This window comes from Phyllobates terribilis, unplaced genomic scaffold (assembly GCF_046119375.1).
Source record: "Phyllobates terribilis strain yellow unplaced genomic scaffold, ASM4611937v1 Scaffold_3__8_contigs__length_932513732, whole genome shotgun sequence".
Taxonomy (NCBI): domain Eukaryota; kingdom Metazoa; phylum Chordata; class Amphibia; order Anura; family Dendrobatidae; genus Phyllobates; species Phyllobates terribilis.
The window spans coordinates 618,894,852-618,914,198 of record NW_027362763.1 but is presented as its reverse complement, the minus strand read 5'-3'; the positions used below and the strand labels follow the sequence as shown (position 1 = coordinate 618,914,198).

Below are 19,347 nucleotides of genomic sequence, written 5' to 3'. Positions count from 1 at the left end.
TATTTTAGCCCCAATTTTTTTTATTTCCATAAAGGTAGCAAGAAAAAATGGGCCATACAGTTTGTTGTGCAATGTCTTCTGAGTATGCCGATACCCCATATGTGGTGGAAAACTAATGTTTGTGCGCACTGCAGGGTTCTGAAAGGTAGGAGCGCTATTTTGGCTGGAATAGGTTGTGGACACCATGTCACACTTGAAGAGCTTGTGACATGCCAAAACAACAGAAACCCCCACAAGTGACCTTTTGGAACCAAACCTCTCATGGAATTCACCTAGGGGAGTAGTGAGTACTTTTAACCCACAGGCGATTCACAAACTTGTATAACATTGGGCTGAGTAAATGAAATATTACTATTTTTCCACAAAAATGTTGCTTTGATCCCAAGTTTTTGGTTGTCAAAAGGAATAATAGGAGAAAACGAATAGTACAATGTATTATGCAATTTCTCTTGAGTGCCCCATAAGTGGTCAAAAACTACTCTTGAGGCACAGTGCAAAGCTCAGAAGGGAAGGAGCATCATATTATAGTGCAGATTTTACTGTTATGGTTTGAGGGTGTTATGACCCACTGAGAGAGGCCGTTAGGTGCCAGAACAGTAGAAACCTCCCATTTTACAAACTACACCTCTCAATGAATTTATCTAGGGATGCAGTGATCATATTGACACCACAGACGTGTGACAGAATTTTATACCATTGGCCGGTGAAGAAAAAATAATTACATTTTTACCACAAACAAAATTGTTTTAGCCCCAGATTTTACATTTTCGCACAGGTAAATGGGTAAATATGGACCAAAATTTGTAACACAATTTCTGCTGAATGTGGCAATACCCCACATGTGTATGTCATATGTCCAGTACTGCTTAGCCACATGGTAAGACTCGGGAGGGACAGAGCACTACTTGACAATGATGTCACCTATCAGAACTATCGCTTTGCACTGCAAACATCGGCGCTGCACAAAGTAAACATCGGCGCTGCACAAAGCCCAGCAAGCATTGACATTTATCTACATCGGGCGGTCGCGCAACTGTTATAAACTTTATACCTATGAAACTATAATGCTTTGACAGATCTTGAACATGAGTAGGGGATAAGGATTAACAAATGTGACTGTTGGTAGTGGAAGATCTAGTGGACCTCACTATAGTTTGTTGATTATCAAGTTTCTATATTGGGTAGAAACTTGTAACATAGTAACATAGTTTTAAGGTTGAAGGAAGACTAAGTCCATCTAGTTCAACCCATAGCCTAACATGTTGATCGAGAGGAAGGCAAAAAAAAACCATGTGGCAAACACTAACCTCCACATTGGGGAAAAAAATTCCTTCCTGACTCAACATACGACAATCAGACTAGTTCCCTGGATCAACACCCTATCAAGGAATCTAATATTTATAACCTGTAATATTATACTTTTCAAGAAAGGCATCCAGGCCCTTCTTAAATTTTAGTAGTGAATCACTCATTACAACATCATGCGGCAGAGAGTTCCATAGTCTCACTGCTCTTACAGTCTGGCAAGTGTTGATGTCAGAGACAATCTGATTGACTATGCGATATTGGGAGTTAGTTGTAAAGTTTTCATGTGCTGTGAATGGCTGTTATACAGGAAAGAACTGCAGGTATGGCTGATATACAGGCAGAGACGGCAGATGCAGGCAGGTACGGATGGTATACAGGCAGGCATGGCAGGTGCAGGCGGTACGGCTGGTATACAGGCGCAGGCTCGTGAGGCAGGTGCATGCTGGCAAAGCTGGTATACAGGCGGGCACGGCAGGTACAGGCAGATACGGATGGTATACAGGCGGGCGCGGAAGGTGCAGGCAGGTACGGCTGGTATACAGGCTGGCATGGCAGGTGCAGGCAGATATGGCTGATATACAGGCAGGCACAGGCAGTTACAGGCAGGTACTGAAAGATAAATTAGGACAGGGAACCTGAGAACTAGCAAGCATGCAAACAGGCAGAGTGAACACATTGCTCAGGCACCTCCCAACAGGTGAAGGTGCCTTAAATAATAAGTGTCTCCCAGTCATTGGCTGGGGACACTTATGGATGACGCACGCTGTCTCTTTAAGTGCAGTGCCCAGGGATCTGCCAGGAGTGCGCAGACCTCGGGAGGAAGCAACAAGAAGTGGACTTATGGCCCGAGGGCCGGGGTGGTGAGTGAGTCGGCTTCCCTGCTGTGGGAGAGGAGGATGAGAGGCGTGCAGGGACGCTAGCATTACAGCACTTACTTTAATGAGAAGAAATGGCCACAGCTGTGGGAGGGATTTTACCATTCAACCCATTGATAGACTTTGTAAGTGTTCTTTATTTCCCTTAGGATGTTTTCTAGTGTTGATTTCTAAAGACAACCTGGCAGTGTTTGATTCCACTTTAGGGTGAGCAAACATATATTTTTCCATTGAGGAAGTTACCTTTTGTATGCTTAGACCTGAGAATAGAGAATTACATTCAAGACATAGCAATGAAATGTTGAACAGTTCCTTGAATACTAATAGATGATAACGATGTTCACATCTGGTATCTTTCATATTATCTTTTTATACAGGCACAGCTTTCTCAAGCTTTGAGCGGAGTTTCTGATAAAGCAAAAGAAGCCAAAGAATTCTTAGTTCAGCTAAAGAACATACTACAACAAATCCAGGTATTATCTTTCTGTTCTTTACAGAAGTGCATGCAGACAATGACACAACACACCATGCATTGAGAGAGAAGACAAAGCTTCCTCTGTAGATCGGCTCCTGTTGATTTCCTGTCTACGACTATGTTCACACATCATGTATTATTGGCGTCAGTTTTCGGCAGCAAAACCTGATCTTCAAGGGCATTTTGTTAAGAATTTTTCTTGCAGTTTTGGTGCTTTCTTGATGCATTTTTTGTGCGTTTATTTCACTGTCCTTCTGTGTATTATTATGCATGTACATAAAGTTCTGTGAAAAAAAGAACCCCATTCTATTTTGGAATCGAAAACGCTGAAACAAATTTTGGTGCCTTTTTTTCAGTACTTTTTCAGCATTTTTTTCACCACCCATTACTTCCTATGGGTCAAAAAACACTGAAAGAAGTGACATGCTCTATTTTCCAAAAAAACATGCAAGGCACAAAATTGTAAACAAAAAAAAACCATGATGTGTGAAAAGCGAATTCTGGTTTCTCATAGACTTTGCTGGTACTGCAAAAGGCAGCTGAAAATTTGCATAAAAAATGCATAAAAATGCTGAAAAAACCATGATGTGTGAACATAGCCTTAGGCTGGATTCACATGCTCCATCTTTGTGCAATTTTCTGGTATATTTTTCTGAGCAGAAAAATACAGTGCAAAGACTTTCCATAGTAGCGATTCAATTTTCTAAAAATCGTGAAAACACAACAGAATTATACGTTGCATGATATTTATAATTTGCTGCCCATCACATGTGTAAAAAACATGTAATAAAACTGCTTCTTTAAGAAACAAATAGCAGGGCCAAATTCAGCAGACTTATATATTAAAGAAGTTGTCCACTACTTTCACATTGATACCCTATCCATAGGATAGGGCATCAATGCATGATCGGCTGGGGTCCCGCACGCGGCACCCCCGCCAATCAGTTGTTATCGGCGGCAGCGGTAGCGGCTGGCGGCCGGAAGTCCTTACCTGGCTATCCATCTCTAGTGGCCGCCGCGGGGCACTGCATATCCGCCTCCCATTCAATTGATTGGGAGGCGGATGTGCAGTAACAAGCACCAGCCACTAAGACTTGACGACAAAGCACCGCAGGTAAGGACTTCCGTCCGGTGGGCAAAATTTTGGAGGAAAAAAGTGCATATTGTAGTCCAAAAAATACGGTATGTTTGGTGCAAAGCCAACACTGTGAATCACTAAAAGAACACCATACCCATAGTGAAGATGGTGGAGGCAGTATAATGTTTTGGGGTTGCTTTTTGGCACCTGGAACTGAGGCTTTAGACAAGGTGGAGGGAATTATGAACAGTTCTAAATATCAGTCATGTTTGCAACAAAACATTCAGGCCTCTGCTAAAAAACTGAAAATGAAGAGGAGGTTCCCATTTCAACACAATAATGACCCTAAGCATACTTCCAAATCATCAAAATATTGGCTTTGCCAGAACAAGATCAAAGTATTTGAATGGGCAAGCCAGAGCTCAGACCTGAATCCGATTGAAAATCTGTGGTTGACTTGAAGAGGGCGCTATGCACAAGTGATGTCCTCACAGTCTGACAGATATGGTGTGCTACTGCAAGGAAGAGTGGCACTGGGCAAAGATTGCAATTGTAGATGTGCCATGCTGATAGAAACTAAAAACCCATAAAAACTAAAAATTAATACAATCATAAATTCAAAGGGTACTTCAACTTATATTATAAGTTAGTTTAAGGTTGTGCATATTTATGCACACCCACATTATTTTAGTTATTTATTTATTTATTTTTCCACCCAAAAACATTTAAGTTCATTTAATAAAATGAATTAAATTCCACATTAAAAGTGGAAAAAAATGGCATTTTAACAGGGGTGTGTAGATTTTATATATCCACTGTATATACAGTGCTGGCCAAAAGTATTGGCACCCCTGCAATTCTGTCAGATAATACTCAGTTTCTTCCTGAAAATGATTGCAATCACAAATTCTTTGGTATTATTATCTTCATTTAATTTGCTTGCAAGGAAAAAACACAAAAGAGAATGAAGCAAAAATCAAATCATTGATCATTTCACACAAAACTCCAAAAAAGGGCCGGACAAAAGTATTGGCACCCTCAGCCTAATACTTGGTTGCACAATCTTTAGCCAAAATAGCTGCAAACAACCGCTTACGGTAACCATCAATGAGTTTCTTACAATGCTCTGCTGGAATTGTAGACCATTCTTCTTTGGCAAACTGCTCCAGGTCCCTGATATTTGAAGGGTGCCTTCTCCAAACTGCCATTTTGAGATCTCTCCACAGGTGTTCTATGGGATTTAGGTCTGGACTCATTGCTGGCCACCTTAGAAGTCTCCAGTGCTTTCTCTAAAACCATTTTATAGTGCTTTTGGAAGTGTGTTTTGGGTCATTGTTCTGCTTGAAGACCCATGACCTCTGAGGGAGACCCAGCTTTCTCACACTGGGCCCTACATTGTGCTGTAAAATTTGTTGGTAGTCTTCAGACTTCATAATGCCATGCACACGGTGAAGCAGTCCAGTGCCAGAGGCAGCAAAGCAACCCCAAAACATCAGGGAACCTCCGCCATGTTTGACTGTAGGGACCGTGTTCTTTTCTTTGAATGCCTCTTTTTTTTTCCTGTACACTCTATGTTGATGCTTTTTCCCAAAAAGCTCTACTTTTGTCTCATCTGACCAGAGAACATTCTTACAAAAAACGTTTTAGGCTTTCTCAGGTAAGTTTTGGCAAACTCCAGCCTGGCTATTTTATGTCTCGGGGTAAGAAGTGGGGTCTTCCTGGGTATCCAACCATACAGTCCCTTTTCATTCAGACGTCGACGGATAGTATGGGTTGACACTGTTGTACCCTCGGACTGCAGGGCAGCTTGAACTTGTTAGGATGTTAGTCGAGGTTCTTTATACACCATCCGCACAATCTTGCGTTGAAATCTCTCGTCAATTTTTCTTTTCCATCCACATCTAGGGAGGTTAGCCACAGTGCCATGGGCTTTAAACTTCTTGATGACACTGCGCACGGAAGACACAGGAACATTCAGGTCTTTGGAGATGGACTTGTAGCCTTGAGATTGCTCATGCTTTCTCACAATTTGGTTTCTCAAGTCCTCAGACAGTTCTTTGGTCTTCTTTCTTTTCTCCATGCTCAATGTGGTACACACAAGGACACAGGACAGAGGTTGAGTCAACTTTAATCCATGTTAACTGGCTGCAAGTGTGATTTAGTTATTGCCACCACCTGTTAGGTGCCACAGGTAAGTTACAGGTGCTGTTAATTACACGAATTAGAGAAGCATCACATGATTTTTCAAAGGGTGCCAATACTTTTGTCCACTCCCTTTTTTAGGTTTGGTGTGGAATTATATCCAATTTGGCTTTAGGACAATTCTTTTTGTGTTTTTTTCATTGAAGACAAATTAAATGAAGAGAATAATACCAAAGAATTTGTGATTGCAATCATTTTCAGGAAGAAACTGAGTATTATCTGACAGAATTGCAGGGGTGCCAATACTTTTGGCCAGCACTGTAGTATTTTATTATAGTTTTATCAGATGGTGTATAGTATTGTGTCAATTATTTTGGTATGCTTAATAAAAGCCATTTAGGTACTTGATCATACATTAACCCCTTTACCTTTGACATGATAGGTCGCCGCCCCCTTTTTGGTGTGGTCTCTGGCTCTGAGCCCACACCTTTTCAGGCACATGACAGCTGATTTAATCAGCTGACATGTGCCCCAGACAGCCGCGGGTGGAATCGTGGTCCACCCGCAGCTGTTAACATGTTAAATGCCGCTGTCAATCTCTGACAGCTGTATTTAATATGATCGTGCTGGAAGTGCATAATAACTTCCGCACATCAGATAGGTTAGCATGACAACCCGGAGTCTGCAGGAGACCCCTGCGGTTGTCATTACCAAACTGCCATGAATGTCGCCCCGTGGTCGGTGTTCATAGCAGCTGAGCATTTGTGTTAAATAGTGTTGAGCGAACATGCTCGACACTGCTCGGTACTCGCCGAGTATCACGCTACTCGGGATGTTCGGTGAGCACCGAGCATTTCCGGGTTACTCGGGTGGGAGTTCGGGTCTCCGCCCTGCATGTTTGGTGCTCTTTACAGAGCCAATGAACATGCAGGGATTGCCAGCCAGTCACTGTAATGCCGCAGCCATGTTGGTTGTGGGCATTACATTGATTGGCTGGCCGCACAGCGTCACCTCGAGTATTTAAAACCGGGCGCCGCCATTTTGGACACAGGTGGCTGGGATCAGACAGTGTAGGGACAGCGCTTCTGATTTAGGGAGAGATATATACTGCGAAATAGTAAGTGTAGGGTCTGTAAAGGCTGCCAGATCAAACAAACAGTCCTTCCCAGGACTAATATCCATCCCAGATATCAGGCAGGCAGGCAGGTTGTATAGGAGACGCAGTGGTTATACCAGCAAACGCTGCATTACAGTCCTGTGTGCTCCTGTTGCTGAAATTGCTGGACTTAGCTCCAGGTCTCGGGCGCCAGGAAAAATCCTTTTTTTCATCTAAATCCTCTTTTTTTTTTTTCCTCCTTCACACTGTCCAAATACCCAGCTTATTAACCTTTTGGTGTCCCCCCCCCCCCCCCCCAAAAAAAAGTATGTCAGTGACAGTTCAGACACAAATATATTTTTTTAAAAGAGTCTGGTGTAGGCCAGAGAAATAGAAGTGTGGTTTTGCAGTTCCACAGTTCAAACCTCTGTATTATCCACTTTTGGGCCATTTTAACCTAAAAAAAAACAGTTTGAGTGTGTCGCTCACTGTTCAGCGGCAAATATATCTATTTAAAAAAGTCTGGCATACACCAGTAAATTATAACTGTGGTTTTGCAGTTCCACGGTAAAAAATCTCTATTATCCTGCTTTTGGCAATTTTTTGCCGTAAAGAAAAACAGTAATAGTGTCTCCCTGATTGTTCAGACACAAATATATTTGTTGAAAATAGTCTGGTGTAGGCCAGAGAAATAGAAGTGTGGTTTTGCAGTTCCACGGTTCAAACCTCTGTATTATCCACTTTTGGGCCATTTTTACCTAAGAAAAAACAGTTTGAGTGTGTCGCTCACTGTTCAGCCGCAAATATATCTATTTAAAAAAGTCTGGGATACACCAGTAAATTATTACTGTGGTTTTGCCGTTCCATGGTAAAAAATCTCTATTGTCCAGCTTTTGGTATTTTTTCTGTAAAGAAAAACAGTAATAGTGTCTCCTGATTGTTCAGACACCAGTAAATCTGTTTAAAAAAGTCTGGTATACACCAGTAAATTATAACTGTGGTTTTGCCGTTCCAAGGTGAAAAATCTTTATTATCCTTCTTTTGGCATTTTTTGCCGTAAAGAAAAACAGTAATAGTGTCTCCTGATTGTTCAGACACAAATATATCTGTTGAAAATAGTCTGGTGTAGGCCCGAGAAATAGAATTGTGGTTTTGCAGTTCCACGGGTCAAATCTCTGTATTATCCTGCTTTTGACATTTTTTGCCATAAAGAAAAACAGTAATAGTGTCTCCTGATTGTTCAGACACAAATATATCTGTTTAAAAGAGTCTGGTATACACCAGTAAATTATAACTGTGGTTTTGCCGTTCCATGGTAAAAAATCTCTATTATCCTGCTTTTGGCATTTTTTACCGTAAAAAAAAATAATTTTAATACTGTCTCCCTGATTGTTCAGACACAAATATATTTGTTGAAAATAGTCTGGCGTAGGCCAGAGAAATAGAAGTGTGGTTTTTGCAGTTCCACGGTTCAAACCTCTGTATTATCCACTTTTGGGCCATTTTTACCTAAAAAAAAAAAGTTTGAGTGTGTCACTCACTGTTCAGCCGCAAATATATCTATTTAAAAAAGTCTGGTATACACCAGTAAATTATAACTGTGGTTTTGCCGTTCCATGGTAAAAAATCTCTATTATCCAGCTTTTGGTATTTTTTCCGTAAAGAAAAACAGTATTAGTGTCTCCTGATTGTTCAGACACCAATATATCTGTTTAAAATAGTCTGGTGTAGGCCCGAGAAATAGAAATGTGATTTTGCAGTTCCACGGTAAAAAATCTCTATTATCTAGCTTTTGGTATTTTTTTTTCTTCCACGGTTCTACTCTACTTTCTATTACCCTTTTTCCATTGATAGTGTGAGTGTAAGCTATTTTACTTCCTTTACAATGGGCAAGGCGCGTGGCAAGGGACGTGCAACTGGACGTTCTGGTGATGGTGCGTGCAGAGGACGAGGCCGTGGCCAAGGTGAATATGTGCTACAACCAACAGCCACATCTTCTCGCTCCCACTTCTTGACCGAATTACTAGGGAAGCACAGAACAACACCAGTATTGCGAACTGATCAGTGTGAACAGGTTATTAATTGGATAGCAGATAATACTTCCAGTTACCTGGGCACCACCACCTCCGGTCTGTCTTCCACACGGTCAAATCTTAGTAGCCGTGAGTCTCGACCGCATACTCCTCCTCACCCTGATGCTCCTTCCTCCCACCATGCCGAGTATCGTCAGACAGCATCTGATCCCACACTTGGACACTCTGAAGAGCTGTTCACTGGTCCATTTCCAGATTTGTGCCCCTCGCCTGCTCCGCTTGAAGTGGTGGAAGAGGAGATCCCATGTAGCGATGCCCAAATATTTGAACAGCCACTTCCACAGGAAGGCGACGCTGGCAATTTGTCACAAGAGGTGGACGATGATGAGACACAATTGCCAGGAAGTGAGGAGGAGGATCGTGGTGCGCAAGTGGAAGAGGAGGAGGTGGTGGATGATCTAGTAACTGACCCAACGTGGCAGGAGGACATGCAGAGCGAGGCCAGCAGCACACAGGGTGAGGGAGGCAGAGTACCCCAACAGGCAGGAAGAAGCAGTGTGGTGGCCGCACACAGAAGGCAGGCAACAGTTCCCCGTAACAGCAACACGAGGGACGTTGCCAGTACAACCGGTAGGTCTTCCAGAGTCTGGAATTTTTTTAAAGACTCTGCTGATAACCCCAAAAAGGCCATTTGTACCACCTGCCATGCCAGCATCAGCAGGGGTGACAAAACTACCAGCCTGACCACCCCCAGCATGATCAGGCACATGGCAGCAAAGCACCCGACTTTGTGGGGTGAACCCCAGGGTCCACGACCAGTGTCAGCGGGTGTCACCACTGCTTCTTCCGCTGTTGTGCGTGCAATAGAACCCCCTGTTGTGTTTTCAAGGCAATCCCCTGTCCATACTGCATGCAAAGATGCCCCCTCCTCTCAGTCTTCACTTGTTATGGCAGTTTCTCAAGAAACAGCATCAACGTCCAACGCAGCGTTCAATTGTCCATATCCCAGACCTTTGAACGAAAGCGGAAATTCGCAGCCAACGCCCCACAGGCCACAGTCCTAAATTCGCACATTTCACCACTGCTTGCGTTGGAAATGCTGCCTTTTAGGCTGGTGGAGATGGAATCCTTCTGCAACCTTATGGCGGTGGCCGTCCCTCGGTACTCGGTCCCCAGCCGACACTATTTTGCCCGGTGTGCCATCCCCGCACTACACAAGCACGTGTCCAAAAACATCTGCCGTGCCCTCAACAATGCAGTTACTTGGAGAATCCACCTGACAACGGACACGTGGACAAGTGCTTGTGGCCAGGGACGGTACATCTCCCTGACGGCACACTGGGTAAGCATAGTGGAAGCCGGGACCCAGTCGGACCTTGGGACGGAACACATCCTCCCCACACCGAGGATTGCGGGCCCTATGTCAGTCAGAGTTGCCCCCACAGTGTACAGCTCCTGCGCATCCTCCTCCTCCTCATGTTCAGCCTCCATCTTATATATCACCACATCAGTTACAAGCTGGAAGCACTGCAGTACTGCCTCCGCCTAGCGGCAGCAGGCTGTGCTGAAACTCATAAGCTTAGGTGAGAAACCTCACACTGCTTGTGAGTTGTGGACAGCTGCGAAAGAGCAGGCAGATCTGTGGCTGAAACCGCTGAACCTACATCCGGGCATGGTCGTGTGTGACAATGGCCGTAACCTGGTGGCGGCTCTGAGGTGAGGCGAGATCACACACGTACCATGCCTCGCTCATGTGCTTAACCTCGTGGTTCAGCGGTTTCTTAAATCGTACCCCGAGTTGCCAGATCTGCTCGTCAAAGTACGCCGCCTGTCAGCTCATTTTCGCAAGTCGGCTACAGCTTCTGCCGCCCTTGCTGTGTTGCAGCAGCGTTTGCAGCTTCCGTCACACCGACTGGTGTGTGATGTCCCCACATGTTGGAACTCTACCCTCCACATGTTGCAAAGGATTTGTGAGCAGAAGAGAGCAGTTGTGGAGTACCAGCTGCAACAAGGCCGTCGATATTCAGGTCAGACTCCACACATAAGACCTCAGGAGTGGACCTGGATGTCTGACATATGTATCATCTTGACAAACTTTGAGGAGACCACCAAGATGGTGAGTGGCGATGATGCTATAATTAGCGTCAGCATTCCACTTGTCTGTCTTTTGCAACGCTCTCTGCAGAGAATTAAACAGGAGGCATTGCAGCCAGAGTATGATGGGATGGATCTAGAAGCCGTAGCGGTTGATTACTCACAGACCAGCCTCATCTCATCCCAACGTGCATTGGGGGACAATGAGGGAGAGGAGGAGGAGGAGGAGGAAGAACAGGAGCTTGTATCATGCGCTGTAGACAGTAGTACCTGTACAACTGTCATACCGTCGGTTCAGCGTGGGTGGCCTGAGAACAGGGGGGAGGAGGAGGAGAGCATGGTCAGTCGTCATCTTGGTGAGGACACGGATGTCTTGCCCGTTACCAGTCTTGCACTCATGGCTGACTTTATGTTACGCTGCCTTAACCGTGACCCTCGCGTTGTCAAAATGTTGGGTGACAGTCATTACTGGTTGGTGACACTTTTAGACCCCCGCTTCAAGGATAACTTTCACTCTCTTATTCCTGAGGTGGAGAGGTCTACAAAAATGGGGCAGTGCCAGAAGGCCCTTGCTGCAGAACTGTTAAAAAAATTCCCATCTGAACACGCTAGCGGCAGAGGTCACAGTTCGTTGCCCAACCAAGGCGTACATGCGAGAGAGACGCAACTCCAATCCAGCAGAGGCAGGGGAACACTGTCAACGTTCTGGGACAGTTTTCTCAGACCGTCCCATCGGACAGACCCTGAGGCGCGGGGTACTCTCACAAGGAGTGGAAAGTTTCAAAAGATGGTGAGGGAGTACCTTGCCGACCGTACCAGCGTCCTCCGTGATTCCTCTGTGCCTTTTAATTATTGGGCATCCAAGCTGGACACTTGGAATGAACTCGCTCTGTACGCCTTGGAGGTCCTGGCCTGCCCTGCCGCTAGCGTGTTATCGGAGCGTGTTTTTAGTGCCGCTGGGGGAATTATAACTGATAAGCGCACTCGCCTGTCAACTGACAATGCTGACAAGCTGGCCCTTATCAAAATGAACAAGGGCTGGATTGGGCCAGACTTCTCATCACCACCAAATGACAGCAGAGTAACATAAAGTCAAATCCACTGTGTTATTTCGGGAGATGTATTCACATGCACCGCTTCACACCCACACATGGGTATACGCTTTCTCATTTCGGCTGTTTTATGTTCTTCTCCTTATCCTCAGCCTCCACCACCACTATACCACCAGGGTGACCGTGGTCCGTGTTGCCATTATTGAAAGTTCCTCCGTTCTTATTTTTGTCAGCTTTTGCTTGGAAGGCATAAGCAAAGACTGTGGGAGACCCACTCCCCAATAATGGGAATAATATTTTTAAGATGCTGTACTGTATGGCTCTTGTAAGGGGCATTAAAACCGTCTTGCTAAGCTACTGCGACCTCCACCACTTTTCCAAGGGGCATTCAAACCATCTTGTTAAGCTACTGTGACCTCGACCATTTTTCCAAGGGGCTTAAAACCGTCTTGTTAAGCTACTGCGACCTCCACGTCTCTTCCGAGGGGCAATAAAACCGTCTTGTTAAGCTACTGCGACCTTCACGTCTCTTCCGAGGGGCATTAAAACCGTCTTGTTAAGCTACTGGGACCTCCACGTCTCTTCCGAGGGGCATTAAAAGCGTCTTGTTAAACCACTCTGAACTCCACGTCTCTTTCGAGGAGCATTAAAAGCGTCTTGTTAAGCTACTGGGATCTCCAAGTCTCTTCCAAGGGGCATTAATACCGTCTTGTTAAGCTACTGTGACCTCCGCCACTTTTCCAAGGGGCATTAAAACCGTCTTGTTAAGCTACTGCGACCTCCACGTCTCTTCCGAGGGGCATTAAAACCGTCTTGTTAAGCTACTGGGACCTCCACGTCTCTTCCGAGGGGCATTAAAAGCGTCTTGTTAAACCACTCTGAACTCCACAGCTCTTCCAAGGGGCATTGAAATGTTGTTTTTAATTAACTCTAACCTCCACGACTCTTCGAACGGGCATTGCATTTCCTCCTAATTTTTGGCAGCTTTTGCTTGGAAGGCATAAGCAAAGACTATGGGAGACCCACTCCCCAATAATGGCAATAATCTTTGTAATATACTGTACTGCATGGCTCTTGTAAGGGGCATTGCAAGTTTCTCCGTCCTAATTTTTGGCAGCTTTTGCTTGGAAGGCATAAGTAAAGACTATGGGAGACCCACTCCCCAATAATGGGAATAATGTTTTTAAGATGCTGTACTTTATGGCTCTTGTAAGGGGCATTAAAACCGTCTTGTTAAGCTACTGCGACCTCCACCACTTTTCCAAGGGGCATTCAAACCGTCTTGTTAAGCTACTGTGACCTCCACCACTTTTCCAAGGGGCATTAAAACCATCTTGTTAAGCTACTGCGACCTCCACAACTCTTCCAACGGGCATTGCATTTCCTCCTTATTTTAGTCAGCTTTTGCTTTTCAATGCATAGGCGAACACTAAGGGAGACCCACTCCCCAATAATGGGTAGAAGGTATTTAGTACTCTGTAATCCACATCTGTTTCAAGGGGCATTGCAGTTCCTCATAATTTTTGGAAAGCCTTCCATACACTGCTTAGGCCAACAGTGCACAGGAGACCCAGTTGCTATAAATGGAAAAAATGGTTTAGTTAAGGCCCTCTGACCTCCATGTCACTTCCAAGGGGCATTGGAGTGCCTCTAAATTTTTGGTAGGCATTGCACTCACTGTATGCCCTGTAACTGTGTAGCCGAACCGCTCCTTTTGGTACAGAAACATATCCTACAAGACATGTGTGGTTGACTGGCCCGATATTGATGTGAATGGTCCCTGTTCCTCCTGCTCTTTCTCCTTTGCCACCACCTCATCCATCATTCATCACCTGAAGCTTTGTTTTAACGGGAGTCATAAAACTGGGATAGTAGCAGGAAAACATCCAGCAATCCTCGGAGGAGGTAGGATATGCGCCAAAACGCTGACCACCTCAGGCCTAGCCGCTACTACATACATGCGCTTGCATCCAAGAAATCAAAGCAGATGCTAACTTCTATCATCATCATCATGCTCCTCACCTTGGCACTCTCAACTCCCCTGATGGAGAAGCCAGGGCCCACCGGAGGAGTCTGGTTCTCTGGTGGGCTCGTCCAATGCTGCACTAAAGCAGGCCGGGCTAAGAAAAGTGTGTGGGAAGGTGACAGGAGAAATAGGGGTGGCTGGGGACCGTTTATGGACACCTGGTCGACCCCAGGCGGCTGGGGACCGAGTGTGGATACCAGGCCGCCGAAGCAGCAATGAGGTAGTGGCCAGCTTCGGCCTACTCCAAACTAAAAGGCCCCATTTCAAGTGCAAGCTAGCAGTATGGCATTGCAGCCTGGGGGTGGGTGGGTGGCAGGCCGTACACTTACGCTTGCATTAAAAGAAAACAAAGCAGATGCTAACTGCTATCATCATCATCATGCTCCTCACCTTGGCACTCTCAAATCCCCTGATGGAGAAGCCAGGGCCCACTGGAGGAGTCTGGTTCTCTGGTGGGCTCGTCCAATGCTACCCTAAAGCAGGCCAGGCTAAGAAAAGTGTGTGAGAAGGTGACAGGAGAAATAGGGGCGGCTGGGGACCGTTTACGGATACCCGGTCGCCCCCAGGCGGCTGGGGACCGTGTGTGGACACCCGGCCGCGGGGCGGCTGGGGACCGATTATGGACACCCGGCCGCAACCTGGTGGCTGGGGACCGAGCGTGGACACTCGGCCACCGGGCGGCTGGGGACTGAGTATGGATACCTCGCTGCCGAAGCAGCCATGAGGGAGTGGCCAGCTTCGGCCTCCTCGAAACTAAAAGGCCCCATTTCAAGGGAAAGCTAGCAGTATGGTATTGCAGCCTGCGGGTGGGTGGGTGGTTGGCTGCATAATTCCGCTTGCATTGCAAGGAATGGGGGAGGTACAATTGAACACTGCCCTGGGACAAGGTCTTACACGGGGATAGTTGCAAGTTTGCATCTTCTGATGCGGCAAGGATCACTTCTGATGGGAACACTTTTAGGCAGTGACCTGGGAGTCAGAGATGTTTTCAGGGGTCTTCCCCATGCTGTTCCCATGTCTTTTCAGCACTGTATGCATGTGTCACACAGCACATGGCCAGATAAGGTTATAAAATGTTAAAATGACATTTCCCGGTGAATGCATTTGTCAAGGTTGAAAGCAATACAAAAGTGGAAAAACGCATGAAAAATCCTACTTGTGAACATAGCCCAAGGTGTGGAGGAGTATTTTTGTTTTTGGTTATTTATTTTACCTTATACACAAGTCTTTACCCTGGAAAGGAAACTCCTTAACATATTTCACAGTAAAACCGTTTCAGTTTCGTTTTTGAACGTTTTATTGTGAGCCCGTAAAAGTGGCTTAATACCTCTGACCACGTTGTTGACAGCAGTGACCTGGGGGTCAGAAATGCTTCCAGGGGCGATCCCCATGCTGCCCCCATGTCTTTTGAGCACTGTCACTATCGTTTTGGGCACTTTTTAGGCTTTCTACAGACTGCCGGGGGTGCAGCCGCAAAAATGCTCGGGTCTCCCATAGACTAACATTGGGCTCGTTGCTCAGGTCGAGCACCCAAGTATCACGGTGAGCTCGGCCCAAGCTTCGAGCACCCGAGCATTTTAGTGCTCGCTCAACACTAGTGTTAAACATAGCAGGGCCGAAGCCCTGCTGTGTGTAACACAAGCGATTAGATGATTGCAGCTTCTAGTCTGGAGACTATTGAAGCCAGTGAAAAGTAAATAAAAAAATATAATTGAAAAATTAAAAAAAAATCTGAAAGTTCAAATCACCCTTCTTTTGCCCTATTCAAAATATAAATAAAATAAAAAATCAAAAATACACATATTTGGTATCGCCGCCTTCAGAAATGCCTGATCTATCAAAAAATAAAAAGAATTAATCTGATCGGTAAACGGCATAACGAGAAAAAAAAAAAGAAAATGCCAGAATTACGTTTTTTTGGTTGCCTCAACATTGCAATAAAATGCAATAACAAGTGATCTAAACAAGTGATCTACACCAAAATGATATCAATAAATAGACAGTTTGGCACGCAAAAAATAAGCCCTCACCCGGCCCCAGATCTTGAAAAATGGAGACGCTACGGATCTTGGAAAATGGTGCCGTTTTTTTTTTACAAACATTGGAATGTTTTTTCACCACTTAAATAAAAACAAACCTATACATATTTGGTGTCTACGAACTTGTAATGACCTGTAGAATCATAATGGCAGGTCAGTTTTAGCATTTAGTGAACATGGTAAAAACACAAAAAAACAAAACTGTGGAATTGCACTTTTTTTGCAATTTCACCCATTTTCCAGTACACTATATGGAAAATCTATGGTATTATTCAAAAGTAAAACTCGCCCTGCAAACAACAAGCCCTCACATGCCCATATTGACTAAAAAATAAAAAAGTTATGGCTCTGGGAAGAAGGGGAGTAAAAAACAAAAACGCAAAAGCTGAAAAACCCAAGGTAGTAAAGGGATTAATCATACATTAATTCAAGTCTTTTTTTCCAATAAAAATATAAAGTAGTAAAAGGAATATTTTTAGACTAGTCTCTTAAACTTATGAATAGTAATGAAAGAAAGCACACATTCAACAAGAAGGAAAGAGTGGCTGTAACTATGCTCTAGCTAAAAGCTCTGAAATCCCTGCTCAATCTCTGCAGGGACTAGGAGGCATCTTCTCTCAGAAGGAGAGGCTAACATACACTGAGGCTATGTGCCCACAATGCAGAAATGAAGCAGAAAATTTCTGCTTCATTTCTGCTTCTCCTTGCCCGGAAAAACATGTGCGGAACTTGACATTTTTCAAGCGTTTTGCACATGCGGAATTGCCTTGCGTTTTCTAATGCATTGTAGAAGGCAATTCCGCATGTGTAAACGCGCAAATAATGGACATGCTGCGGAATTTTCCGCACATCAAAAACACTGCGGAAAATTCCTCAGCATGGGCATTGAAATTGTGGATTTACATTGGGGACCATGGGGGAAGGATTACCAAGCGTTTCCCAAGCGTTTACGCTGCAAAAATTCCGCAGCAAAAACGCTTGAAAAACGCATCGTGGGCACGGACCCTAAAGCTGCTGACACCATATTTAGAGATACAAAAGGCTCGATTCAAATGTTTTTTTTTAAGTCACTATTGTTTTTTGTCATGTGGTAACTTTTTTGCAGCCAAATTCTTCAAAATGGCGTGTTTCATGAATTTTGCGCAAAGAAATGCTATAAAAGAGAAGAAAGCTGGCATCCATGTCCATAGACCTTCACTTGAGAACAATAAATGTCATGTGTGTGATGGGGCTAACCCACAACTCACAACCATTTGGGTGGTGCTAACACTTTTGAAAACGACATCAACAACATTTGGAGGTGTTTTTATGCCAGAAAATTGGCGTAAACACCTTCATGAATCAGGGCCATAATCTTTTTCCACAACATGTGTAGCTATCATTGGCGGTGCGCACACAAGCAGCACTCACAAGTTACAAGTTGTCATGATTACAACAATAGAAGGGACAGCTTAGCGGGTGCTATATACTGTTAGGTCCATATATATTTGGACAGCGACAACATTTTTCTAATTTTGGTTCTAGACATTACCACAATGAATTTTAAACAAAACAATTCAGATGCAGTTGAAGTTCAGACTTTCAGCTTTCATTTGAGGGTATCCACATTAAAATTGGATGAAGGGTTTAGGAGTTTCAGCTCCTTAACATGTGCCACCCTGTTTTTAAAGGGACCAAAAGTAATTGGACAGATTACAAAATTCATTGTGGTAATGTCTAGAACCAAAATTAGAAAAATATTGTCTCTGTCCAAATATATATGGACCTAACTGTAGATATCAGTTACAGAGTCACACTAATGTCATGGTTATCATTTATTCCTAAAAAACTCAAGGCATTGGGATGGAGAATTCACTGAGCTTTCTTTAACAAAATCTTATTTCTATTGTCACCTTTTGGTGGTGGTAAAACTCTAGCTAAGGTTATTGTGTTTTTGACAACTTATTTTTTCCGCAACCTAAATTGGTGGCAGGAAAAACATTCATACAATATGCCTATTTTTTTCATGTTTGATGTACATTTTGGTAGTGTTTTTATATGCGTTTTTCACCCATTAAAATAAAAATGAAAAGCAATGCACAAACACTGAAAGAATTGACATGCCACATCTCGGCAAAAATGCAACAGGACTCAAGATACACATGGAAAAATTGTAGCATGTGCAGGATATTTCAGAAATGTCATTGTCTATGCTGGTATTGCAAAATGCTGAATATGTTACGCACCAAATATGCTGTGTAAAATACGCAGCAAGAACACCACAAATCTGCTAATCATAGCATGTCTGTTTTGCATTCACAACGATTTCTTCTATGTTCTATTCAACGATGGAATCTATTCCTTTACTAATAGATGTGATATGTTCTTTAACCAATTAGGACCATTTACCCCCGTTCCTGACATGGCATATCTTCAGTTTTTTCTGCACATGTGATATAAAGAGCTGTAAAATTTCTTCTCATTCGGTTGTCAAAATAACTTTTTTTGTGATACATCAGGCTTAATTTTAATGTTATTTTCAGGTGATATTGGTGGGAAAATAATGGAAATAGGTGTCGATTTTTTACATGTTTTTTTTATAACCACAAAGGACCCCTGAAATACATTTTAAAATTTGTTCCGAATTTTGTAACAATAATTTTTATATATTGTATCTGGCTCATGTTTTTGGCGGTGCAGGGCTAGTACAAATGTGGTGGGCCACTGGGGAGGCGCCAAATGTTGCAGAAGGGCCAACTGGAATGTGTAGCGTCACTGGCAGCAGATAATGATGTCACAGTAACTGAAGTGGGTCGCAGGACCCCTCAACGCTTCCCTTGTATCCACAACAATTTTAAAAGCGGGAGGTGGCACTTGTGGCTGGTATGGGACCCCCCCAGGGGCACTCCTGTAGCGATGGTGTCTGGGTGCAGGTTTTGGAGTGCCTGTGATGTTTGTGTAATCTCAAGCAGCCAGACACGCAGGTGAACTTGTAAACATAACCGGCAAAGTTCAAGTATATTGTGCATATGAAAGTAATGGTTCTCTCCTCATGAGACAAGTATTGTTATGCCCTTTCAGGGCGGCTGGAGCAGAGTTCTCTTCACTTGCTAGTAGAGGAAATGCTATGCCCAGTCCAGGAAATATTAC

The 19,347-nt window shown here is 44.1% G+C and overlaps 1 protein-coding gene across 2 annotated transcripts in view; it reads left to right on the top strand.

The window, feature by feature from the left end:
• Positions 1-19,347, top strand: part of TRIM67 (tripartite motif containing 67) — a 508,762-nt gene that overhangs the window by 246,228 nt on the left and 243,187 nt on the right. For both annotated transcript variants that reach the window (XM_073671505.1, XM_073671504.1), the window contains exon 2: positions 2,561-2,656. In XM_073671505.1, coding sequence (XP_073527606.1) covers positions 2,561-2,656 — 96 coding nt within the window. The remainder of the gene's footprint in view (positions 1-2,560; positions 2,657-19,347) is intronic.